This window comes from Triticum aestivum, chromosome 2B, assembly GCF_018294505.1.
Source record: "Triticum aestivum cultivar Chinese Spring chromosome 2B, IWGSC CS RefSeq v2.1, whole genome shotgun sequence".
NCBI classification, from domain to species: domain Eukaryota; kingdom Viridiplantae; phylum Streptophyta; class Magnoliopsida; order Poales; family Poaceae; genus Triticum; species Triticum aestivum.
The window spans coordinates 788,506,803-788,517,809 of NC_057798.1; the positions used below are offsets into that span (position 1 = coordinate 788,506,803).

At 51.8% G+C, this 11,007-nt stretch overlaps 1 protein-coding gene across 1 annotated transcript; it reads left to right on the top strand.

Annotated features, from left to right (window-relative positions):
* The first annotated feature begins 1,599 nt into the window (after window positions 1-1,599).
* On the top strand, window positions 1,600-3,398 carry LOC123042764 (probable polyol transporter 4). Its single transcript, XM_044465154.1, has one exon. It carries the CDS (start codon window positions 1,989-1,991, stop codon window positions 3,396-3,398), a length of 1,410 nt encoding a protein of 469 aa, XP_044321089.1. The 5' UTR covers window positions 1,600-1,988.
* Window positions 3,399-11,007: the final 7,609 nt, after the last annotated feature.

The following is an 11,007-nucleotide window of genomic DNA, read 5'->3' on the forward strand; positions in this document are numbered from 1 at the left end:
TCTTCTGATCATCGACGACATCCGCAACATGCAACTCCAATATCATCTTCTCCTCCTCAATTTTTCTTATTTTTTCCTTCAAGAAATTGTTTTCTTTTTCAACTAAATTTAACCTCTTGACAATAGGATCGGTTGGAATTTCCGGTTCAACAACCTCCTAGATAAATAAAATCTATGTCACGTTGGTCGGCATAATTTTCATAAACAATAAATGAACCAATAGTTATGAAAAGGTAATATATACCACATCCGAATCATAGACAGGACGAGGGCCGACGGGGGCGGATACCAAAACCATCGCACTATATAAGATGCAATAATAAAAGTAAGAAAATAATACAAGTATCTATCTAAACATACAAGTAAGAATATTTTTCCTTTCAGAAAGAAGATAAGAACAAGAGGCTCGCCACGGTGGTGCCGGCGATGAGATCGGCGCGGGTGATCAACGGCGGTGAAGACGGGGACGGGGTGTGACGGACCGCTAAACCTAGACAAATATTGAGGAAAATGGAGCTTGGAGGTCGAGCTTGGAGAGGAGAAAGCTTAAGTAGTGTGGCTCGGGCATTCCATCGAACACCTTGTGTGCATAGGAGGTGAGCTAGAGCACCACCAAGCCCTCTCCCCCTCGGCGGCCAGAAAAAACAGAGCAGTGTGCTCTGCTCTTACGCGAGGGGGTATATATAGGCACCTCATTGCCGGGACTAAAGGGCAGCCTTTGGTCCCGGTTCGTGGCACCAACCGGGACCAATGGTGGTGGGCCAGGAGCGAGGCCCATTGGTCCCGGTTCGTCCCACCAACCAGGACCAAAAGGTCCAGATGAACCGGGACCAATGGCCCACGTGGCCCGGCCGGCCCCCAGGGATCACGAACCGGGTCCAATGCCACCATTGGTCCCGGTTCTGGACTGAACCGGGACTAATGGGCTGACCCGGTCTGGACCAATGCCCTCTTTTCTACTAGTGCAAATTAACTGAATTATCAGGTTTTTGTATCATGACGTTAGTGACACTCACTTTAGTGGTCACTGGTTCCAACATATGTGTCACTGGTTCCCGGCTTCACCCGAAAGCTTCCATCATTTGATTCGAAAGCTTCCACCGTTTGATTCGAAAGCTCCAACCACACACCGTCCAAGTGAAAAAGCTACAATCGTTCACCCGAAAGCTTCAACCACAGTTTAAAAAAGCTTCAAGCTTTTTGAGTCATCTTTGTGGTAGACTAAGCACCGGAGACATCGATGAAACAGTCACCATGGATGTCCCTTACAGAGCTTCACCTTTTTTTATTGAATGTTGCAACCGCCGTGAGATGCTACATTTGGCGACGAGGGATGCTAGAACTGATATTTTTTTGCTGGAACCAAATGAAGACGACGATTTCTGCTGCCACCGCCATCAGATTTTGCTATAATCGGCAAGGTTTTTTGCTACATTCATCCACGGCTGAGTTGCAACCACGCGACGGCGGCGACGAGATTTTATTGCAACCATCGTGGATTTTTGCTACGTCCGACAAATTATTTTGCTACGTCCATTCACGGCGGAGCTGCGATCATTCACGGCGACGACGATGATTTTGCTGCAAGCATCGTAGATTTTTGCTACGACCGGCCATATTTTTTGCTACGTCCATTCACGGCGAGCTGCGACCTGCGGCGACTCCAAAAGCATTGCTGCGGCGACGAACGGCTGCCCGGGGATGATTATGAAATTCCTCGGTTTCTCCTCCTCTTGGTGTCCCTCCTCCCTCAGATCCATGGCCGAGTTCTTCGGAAGGAAGAGCAGGTACGTGCGCATGGACGACCTGCTCCCGCCGGAGCCGGTGGTGGAGAAGGAGGAGGGCGTCGGCGGCGGGGTCCGTGTTCGCGGCGGCGCGAGGAGACACGTCTTCTTCTGCTCCGTCTTCGCCTCCCTCAACCACGTCCTCCTCGGCTACGGTACGGTGAGCAGCGGAGCAGAGCTCCAGCTCCTCAATGGTGTTTCCTGATGCAGATTTGTTATAGCTTTCGTTCTATCGCCGTGTCTCTCTCTGCAGACGTCGGTGTGATGAGCGGCTGCATCATCTTCATCCAGAAGAACCTCCACATCGACGAGCTACAGCAGGAGGTGCTCGTCGGCTGCCTCAGCTTCATCTCGCTCCTCGGCAGCCTGGCTGCCGGCAGGACGTCCGACGCCATCGGCCGGAAGCGGACCATTGGGCTCGCGGCCGCCATCTTCCAGGCCGGCGCGACCGTGATGGCGCTCGCGCCGTCCTTCGCCACGCTCATGGCCGGGAGGCTGCTGGCTGGCATCGGCATCGGGTTCGGCCTCATGGTCGCGCCGGTGTACATATCGGAGATCTCGCCAGCGGCGCATCGGGGCTCGCTCGCCTCCCTCCCTGAGATCTTCATAAGCTTCGGCATCCTCCTCGGCTACGTCTCCAATCTCGCCTTCGCGGGCCTCCCTGACCACGTCAACTGGCGCGTCATGCTCGCCGCCGGCATCCTCCCGTCCATCTCCGTCGCCTACGTGCTCACGGTGATCCCGGAGTCGCCGCGGCGGCTCGTCATGCAGGGGCGCACCGGCGATGCGCGGGCCGTGCTTGTTAAGGTAACCGAGACCGACGAAGAAGCGCAGGAGAGGCTCGCCGAGATCGAGGAGTCGGCGCGCGTGACAACCAACGACAAGGCGGTGTGGAGGGAGATCGCGAGGCCGTCGCCGGTCGTCCGCCGGATGCTGCTCGCCGGGCTGGGTGTCCAGTTCTTCCAGCAGGCCACCGGCATCGACGCGCTCGTCTACTACAGCCCGACCATATTCCGTGACGCCGGCATCGCCAGTGAGGGCCACCTCCTGGCCGCCACCGTCGCGGTGGGGCTCTCCAAGACGATCTTCATCGTGATCGCCATACTCCTGGTCGACCGCGTCGGCCGGAAGCCCCTGCTCCTCATCAGCACGGTCGGCATCACCGCCTGCCTGGCCGTGCTCGCCGCGTCTCTCTGCCTTCTCGCACGCGGCGCGCTCCCGGGCGGCGCGGCGGTCGCGCTGGCCATCGTGACGGTGTGCGGCTTCGTGGCCTTCTTCTCGGTGGGCATCGGGCCCATCAACATGGTGCTGAGCTCGGAGATCTACCCGCTGAGGCTGCGCGCGCAGGCGGTGGGCCTCGGCCTGGCGGTGAACCGGCTGACCAGCGGCGCCGTGGCCATGTCGTTCCTGTCCATCTGCCGCGCCGCGTCCGTGGCCGGCGCGTTCACGGCGTTCGCGGCCGTCTCGGCGCTGTCCGTGGCGTTCGTGCTCTGGTTCGTGCCCGAGACCAGCGGCAAGACGCTCGAGGAGATCGAGTTGCTGTTCGGGGAAGCCGGTGGCAGCGGCGGCGACGTGGAGCTCGGCGACGGTGAACATCTGGTGCACGGGCGATGAGAACCGGACGGCCGGCGGTGACATTTCTGTGTGGCACAACAACATGCCGTGTCAGGGAAAAAATTGTGTTGGCACGACACAGAGCTACGTCAGGAATGAAATTTGTTGCTGTGAGGCATCCATTTGCAGGTAGGGTCCGACGGCGGCTTAGAAATGTTGAGAGAAAGTTAGAGACATGCTGACTTTGCAGGTAAACTCCTTTTGATCTGCCCTTGTATAGGTTCAGAGAAACTAGTCATACATTGGCGAATGTTCTTTTTACTTCGAAAATCAGGGATCTTGCCCTGGTTCATTCATACTAAAATAGTGATCTAAACGCTGAGTAGTTCACACGTTCAAGTTCGGCCATCAGGACAAACATCAAAATAGGAAATAACACTTCTCGAGCAGCAGTAACCACCGAACTTCCTCAAATACAGGAACGCATTGGCCAAGCATCGATGGCCAAACTCACACGTCAATGGCCGCCCGATCACATGTGAATGGCGTGATCTTCCAATGGCTTCTTCTTCTTCAGGAATTCCAAGGAGGCATATCCACCATGGCCTACTATGCTTTCTATGTTGCAAACTAATTTCAGTTTCACATAAATTTGCGTCTACAATTGGCATGATCTTCCGCTGGGTTCATTAGGCACTTCAAACTGTGCTGGCCGTCAGCATGTTTATTGCTGGGCTCAGAAAAACGGAGGAGGAGGGGGGGCCTCCAGCCCAATAACAGGCTGTTCTTATATATATGGATTTGACTCAACCTTCAAGCCCAATTAAAAAACATGGAAGTAACATTCAATCGCGCAGGGCCGAAAAAGAATACCACGATGACAGAAACAAATATTTGGATTGGAGATGCGAGGAATCGAACCCTGTGCCTCTATTCCGCATTGATTAGCGCTCTACCAATTGATCTACATCCCCTTTAATATGAACATATAGGGTTAATTGGGTATGTTAGTTCTAATTACCGGGGTTAAAACTGATTATGTCTGAGCCCGTTACGGATGGCCCAAGAGTCCATAGCATCACGTCTGCGGCAGCCCAGTCCGTCGGCCCATCAAGGACGTTATTCTTTTATCTCAAAACAAAAAGGACGTTGTTCTTTCTTTCTACAACCAACCCGGAAGAAACGAGACGCCTTGTTCGTCTTGGAGAGCGCGTCCGACGCACTGTATTCTAGCCGTCATATCAGGGTCCCCTAAAAAACGACAGATCAGGGCATGCTTCGTCCTCAAAAATCGCGCTCCTCTCTGGCTTTTGCATCTAAATCACGCGAGCGCCGTGGGGGACGTGTACGAGATTTTTTTTTTTAAAAGGAGGATGACTCCTGGCCTCTGCATCTGTGAGATGCATACGGCCACTTTATTAATTATTCTCGATGACCTCACAAAGTATTACAAATAATATACCTGAATTCACCATCTTGGCAACATATGTCGCTACTCTTATCCATATGATGAAGGGATGCTAACTGGGCCAGTACCCAAACCACTCATCTAAACCTAATATCAATAGCCGGAAGCCCCAGCCGAGCCACATACCGGGTCTGGGGCACAATCCGGTCAGAAGCACTCTTGTGTCGTCGCCGCCATCTTCCACAAGTCCGTTTTCAAATTATATTGAGTCTTCTACTTTTGTGAAGGCCACATCTGCCATCGACGTCACCATGACGCCAGACAGCTACCTCCTCCTGCGCGAGTCCATCTCCGCGCATCGGACGCCGAGCCTCCACAGCGCCATGCCGCCGATCTCCGCCGCCATCAATGAGTGAGATGAAGTATCGCTCCACCACGGCAAATACAAGGTGAGGAAGGGCGAGGTCGCCATCGGAGACACGACCAGAAGATAAGCACCGCAGTCACGAGACATGCCCGGATCTGCGACGCAGTAGATCAGACGGGCCGCCACCAGGAACCAGACAAGCTCGCCATGCACACCCAACATCCCCATGCCCAAGTCGGCGCCTTCAAGAAGGTGCCGCCGCTGCTTAGCCACCGGGGCTAGGGTTTTCACCCGGGCGTAGGGGAAGGGGGGTGGCAGGGGAGGTTTAGCCTCGGCGCCGCCACCAAGGAGGGAATGGCATCCGGGACGCCATCGACACCATGACCGCCACCGGCGGCCAAGGGTTTCCCTCGGCCAAGTACCCTGCCGCCACCTCCGAACCAGACACAACATCAGCAGGCGCGTGCACGCCGGAGATCCAGGCCGACCGGAGGTCGTGCAACACGAGCGGACCAGATCGCCTCCGATCTGACGAGGGGAGCCCGGGGCCTCCCCGCGCCATGACCAGCACCCACCGGGACCTCGCTGTCCGCGCATCCGAGGGGATCCAGCCTACCACACCGACGAGCACTCCCCGCCACCGAAGGAGCGTCGTCCGCCCCAGCGAGGTCGCTGCCTCAGATTAGCCGCCGCGGATCTGACCACCAGCGCGCACCACCGGACGCGCCGGCCGCCAAGCTCCGCCGCCGCCGTGCCCGAAGAAGCAGCCCCCCGCGGCCCCTGTTCCAGGCGAGGTCAAACGAGATCCCGCCGCCGCCGGCACCGCGCGGTCTTTGCCTGGTGGCGCCTGCCGGCGGCGGCGGGAGGTGCCGGCGGCGGCGGGAGGAGAGGAAGGAGGTGGGGGCTGGGTTTGGCGGCGGCTAGGGTTGGGCGCCCGGGTCGCCCGGGACGCGTACGAGATGACTGGCCTTCGAAGCTCACCGGAACACGGCCGCTCGCCGAACCCCTGTCGCTTGCCGGGTCGCCACTACTCGCCAGCTTGCCGCCCGCGCTATCGGGTTGCATCAAACCTCCTCTCCGCCCCCTTCCTCAGGACCATCGTTCCAGCAACCCCGGCGACCTTGCAGCACGTCTCGCCGCTGTGGCCATCGCAGTTGCAGTGGTGACCCTTCATGGCTCAGCTTCAGATGTCGCAGCTCTAGAATTGCTGGTTCCAGCAAAACTAGATGTTGTTTGAAGAAAAATTTCTCGCCGGTTGCATCAAAAAATGCTTTGCATCTCTGGAAAACACAGATTCCAGCAAAAGAATATGCAGGTTGAAGCAAAACTGCTCATCGATTGTATCAAAAATTGCTTGCCGATCCCAACAAAAAAGTGTTTCCGTGCTCGCACCCATGGAAATCGCATGTTCCAGCAAAATGCCTGATGGTTCCAGCAAAAACAATGGCTGGTTGAAGCAAAAAGAAAAATGACTCATGGTTCCAGCAAAATCACGGTGTGGATGTAGCACCGCGGCGTCACGGATGTAGCATCGCGCGGCGCCGGTTGTAGCTTCCGCGACCATGGTTGTAGCATCTGCCATCGCCGGTTCCAGCAACCCGTCGTAGACGCCGGTTGTAACATCGACAAATGCCGGTTCCAACATTGTCATGGCCGATTCCAGCATCAACCATGGTCGCCTGTAGCAAACCGCCACCACCGCCCATCCAGCACCCTCCATGGCCGGGTCCACCAAATGGGGGACGTCGTTCCCGCATCTGCTGGTGCCTGATGTAGCATCGCGGTGTCCGCGCATCTTCATCAGCACCGGTGGTGCAACCGCCGTGTCGCCGGTCGAGGTCGTTGCAGCTCCGGTGACCAGCGGTTATTGCATCCGCCACCGCAGGTTTGAACATCATGTCGTCGTCTGCGCCAGCACACAGGGATCCCAAGCGGGGGGAAACTGCGGCAGCAAATGACGGGCATGCTGCTGTCGGTCGCAAGGGGGGAGGAGGAGATGGGCAACCATGGCGTTGGTGAGCGGAGGAGGAGAGTGGTAGCCATGGCGTTTGTGAGTGGAGGAGGATGGGCAGCAGGGCCGGGCGGCAAAATCCGGAGCCCTGTGCAAAACTAAAAAATGGGGCCCTATTTCACAAAAAAAATGAACTAACGAGCAATTATAAGATTTATTAATTAAATTTTCTTCTTGTGCTTTTCTCTTGCGGTTATAGGCACCAGACTGATGGTTTGATGATTCAAATATGTATTATTGAAAAACAAGATAAAGAAGATGAATAAAATAAAATTGAATTTATATGTAACATATATCAATTGAAGATCATGCGTTAATGTTTGGCAATTAGACGAACCATCTAACTCATATAATATTCAGTCCTGTGATTTTTAACCGAGGAGGTAAGAACCAATCTCTAATGTAGTAACGATCAACTGTCAATAATTAATTAGAAAATTAGGAATTAGAAGTAGGAACCGAAGTTAATCGACAAGAAGGACTCGCTATGCACCTGAAGGCTAGAGTCTGTCATCTATCATTTCGACGAGATGATGTTATCGAGTTCGAAGAAGGCAACGACAGCACCACGGCAGCGGCCTGTCGCTCAGTTGGCCTGAATCTGAACTCCAATCGATCAAAGGACTGGGGACCGATCCAGAGCCACCGAGGGATGAGGCGTCGACGTCAAGGGCTCGAGGCGTCGAGGGCTCTAGGCGACAAGCGGACGAGACGTTGTTTTTTTTTTTCAGGTGGACTAGACGTTGTTTTCCTGTAGCGTAGTCAGGATCCCATTCCCTGTACCGATCTAGTTTTTCTTAAGATAATATAGCAGTGGCCTCATTGCGTGAACCCTTAGCGATGGAGGAGTCATCCAGTAGCGCTCGATGGCCTGGTTGCTCTCGCTGACTCGCTCAGCCCAGTAGCGCTAACTATTACAATACCTGTATAAAAAATATGGGGCCCCTCAGGATTTTGAGCCCTGTGTGGGCCGCCCGTTTTGCACCACTGTGGGCCCGGCCCTGCATGGCAGCCATGGCGTTGGTGAGCGGCGGAGGAGAGGGATGGTGTGCGAAGAGGAATTGGGAGAAAAGGAGATCACCCCTGGCTGGATAAGATCGACACGTCTGTGCGCGCGCGCGTGAAGAAAAGAAAAAAAACAACACATGCATCAGCGAGTGCTCCGGCAGAAAACACTCGATCGATCGATCAATGGTACTAATGTAAAAAAATACTCTTATATTATGGAACGTGTTGAGTAAATAGGCAATTTCTCGATTAAATTAATCCATGAGTAAATCACTAGCATGGCATTGACTAAGTTGATGACGTACTGACTCTGATCTAAACATGCACGTACTAAGCAAACAGTAGACAAATCTACACATACTGCTAGTACTGACGTGGGATAAGCGCGTAGGTGTGAGCTCGGCTCGGCTCAATCCCGCAACCCGCGCCGCGCCGCGGCGGAGGAGGAGGAGTGCGCGAGGGCCTCTTCTCTTCTCAAGCTCCAATAGCATGTAGAAGAGAAACCCTTATAAACCACTCCAACTCTCCTTTCACTTCCGGGGTGGGACTAAACTTCCCACCACACCTAGTGCCATATAACCCACATGGGCCCTTAGAGATTTTTCAGAAATTGCAATATGGGCCTAGAGTCCATCTCAGATTTCAGCAGAACGGATGGAGTACTAGATTTTTCCGACTATTTGGCTTGAGACATTGATCGATCTTCACCGAATCGAGCCAGCACGCATCAGCGAGTGCTCCAGCAGAAACCAGCATGCATGCATAGGCTAACAGAAATTAAGCAATTCGTTCGATGGTACAAGCAAAGTCAAGTCGCTGATAGTCTGCAGACCGATCTATGTTTTGTTCTTCTTACTACGTGGAGTAATGAGTGATCGATGAAACTACTGACCATAAGTGACGGTACGACTAGTATAAAACTGCTTGCGATGATGACACCTACACACGTGTACCTGCGATCTTCCGCGTTCGGTTAGTTACTTTTCACAGCTGGTCAGACACATGGCAGGAAAACAAGCTATATCTGGAAGAAGAAGAAGAAGAAATGTCACTAATTACTCTTGGCGGCGGCCCAATGAGTGGAGTCGTATAATATTCTTGCACGTACCTCCAGTCCAAAATCAAAAGTGTTTGAATGTCATTTTTGGAACAGCTCAGCTGGGTGCAGTATGTTGGCTTGATCACTGATCACTGGGTTAACTCTGAAAGAGCTCTCGCAGCACATGAAGGAGTAGGATGAAACATTATGAATGTGCATCTCTTGTAAAGTTAGTACCCTGTAAACATCTAGTCTGGTTTCTTTATATGAAAAAACAGGGGTGAAATCCCTTCCTTGAAAACAAAAAATGTTAATACCTCGTCAATACATCGAGCGGGGCCGGCAAAAACTGTACTTATGAATTATGATCCACACATGAATACTACACATGACGCATGCATGCATGGCAAGCTCGTCGAGGTGGTGGTCTTGCCATTGCCAGTTTTTGGAGTAAAAAAATATAGCACGTTCGATAAAATGGAAATTTTTGGAGATGCGAGGAATCAAACCCCGTGCCTCTATTCTGCATTGATTAGTGCTCTATCAATTGAGCTACACCCCCTTTTTCATGTGCTTAATTAACTCGACGTAATTAATATAATAACTTAATCTTTCTGTCTGTGCTAAGGCTGGTCACAATGGGGAGGAACTTAGGAGTAACATCACACACTTCAATACAACTTTGCTTATGTGTCATATATTTAATGAAGAGAGAGGTGCTTGTGGTAACTAGCTAAGTTACCGGAACATCACACACTCCAAGAAACAATGAGTCTATAACCTAATAAATACATTGTTGCATGACACTACATAGATGTTCCTACCCACTGTGGAGGTAGTAACATAGTCTAGGAAAGTGTGTAAGTTACTAGACTATGTTCTTGCCCATTGTGACCAGCCTAATGGATCATGTCGCTGGCGATGGCCCAAGAGCCCGTGTCGGTGTGTGTGTCCGAACTGTTCGCATGGATGTGATTTTATGCTCATGGCTCATCTAAGACTTTCCCGTCTCGTCTCGTTGTTGAAAGTTCTTTCAGTGGCACGGCATATGTCAAATTTTCACTCACATTTGACCAGGGTCTTCAGTTGAGGCTCATCTCTCACCCCATTACCATGTTTGTTTTCCTCTAAATATCCAAGCAATGGAGCAATAAAGATTTGGCATACCCCTAAAAAAACCTATATATTATACGACTCTAGCGGTCTAGCCAATAGTCTGCCCTGCTGCGTACGTACGTGCCATGTGCCAACATCTATCGACCAGTTGAAATGTGTTAGGATCTCTATTGATTAGTACTCCCTCCTTCCCAAAATATGAGGCACGGTTTGACTTTTCTGGTCTTTGTTGCACAACTTTGACTATATTTTTTATGTATTATATGTCTATAAAATTATTATACATACATATGAAATAAAATTGCTTTGCAAGACAAATACAACAATGTCATTTATACATGTTCAATCCATATACTTTGATATATATTAGTGGTCAAAGTTGTGCATCAAAGACCGTAAAAAGTCAATCGCGTCTTATATTTTGGGAAGGAGGGAGTATCTCTATCGACCAGTTGAAAACTACTTTCCAGTTTTTTTTCAAGCTTAGTTAAAAGACCAGAACCTGTCGCGGTGGTAACTAACACAGTGATTCAATGGATTTTTTTTCCTTCCATGAACACCACCTTTACATGCATAAGGTATATCAAGCAGTCAACCCATACACGACATGCTCTCTCTCTCTCTCTCTCTCTCTCTCTCTCACACACACACACACACACACACACACACACACACACACACACATCTATCAGGAAATAAGATTCTCGAAAAAAAGATCTA

Bases quoted from the DNA above. Each gene is read 5' to 3' on its own strand.
- LOC123042764 (XM_044465154.1), top strand. From the start codon at position 1,989: ATGCAGATTTGTTATAGCTTTCGTTCTATCGCCGTGTCTCTCTCTGCA.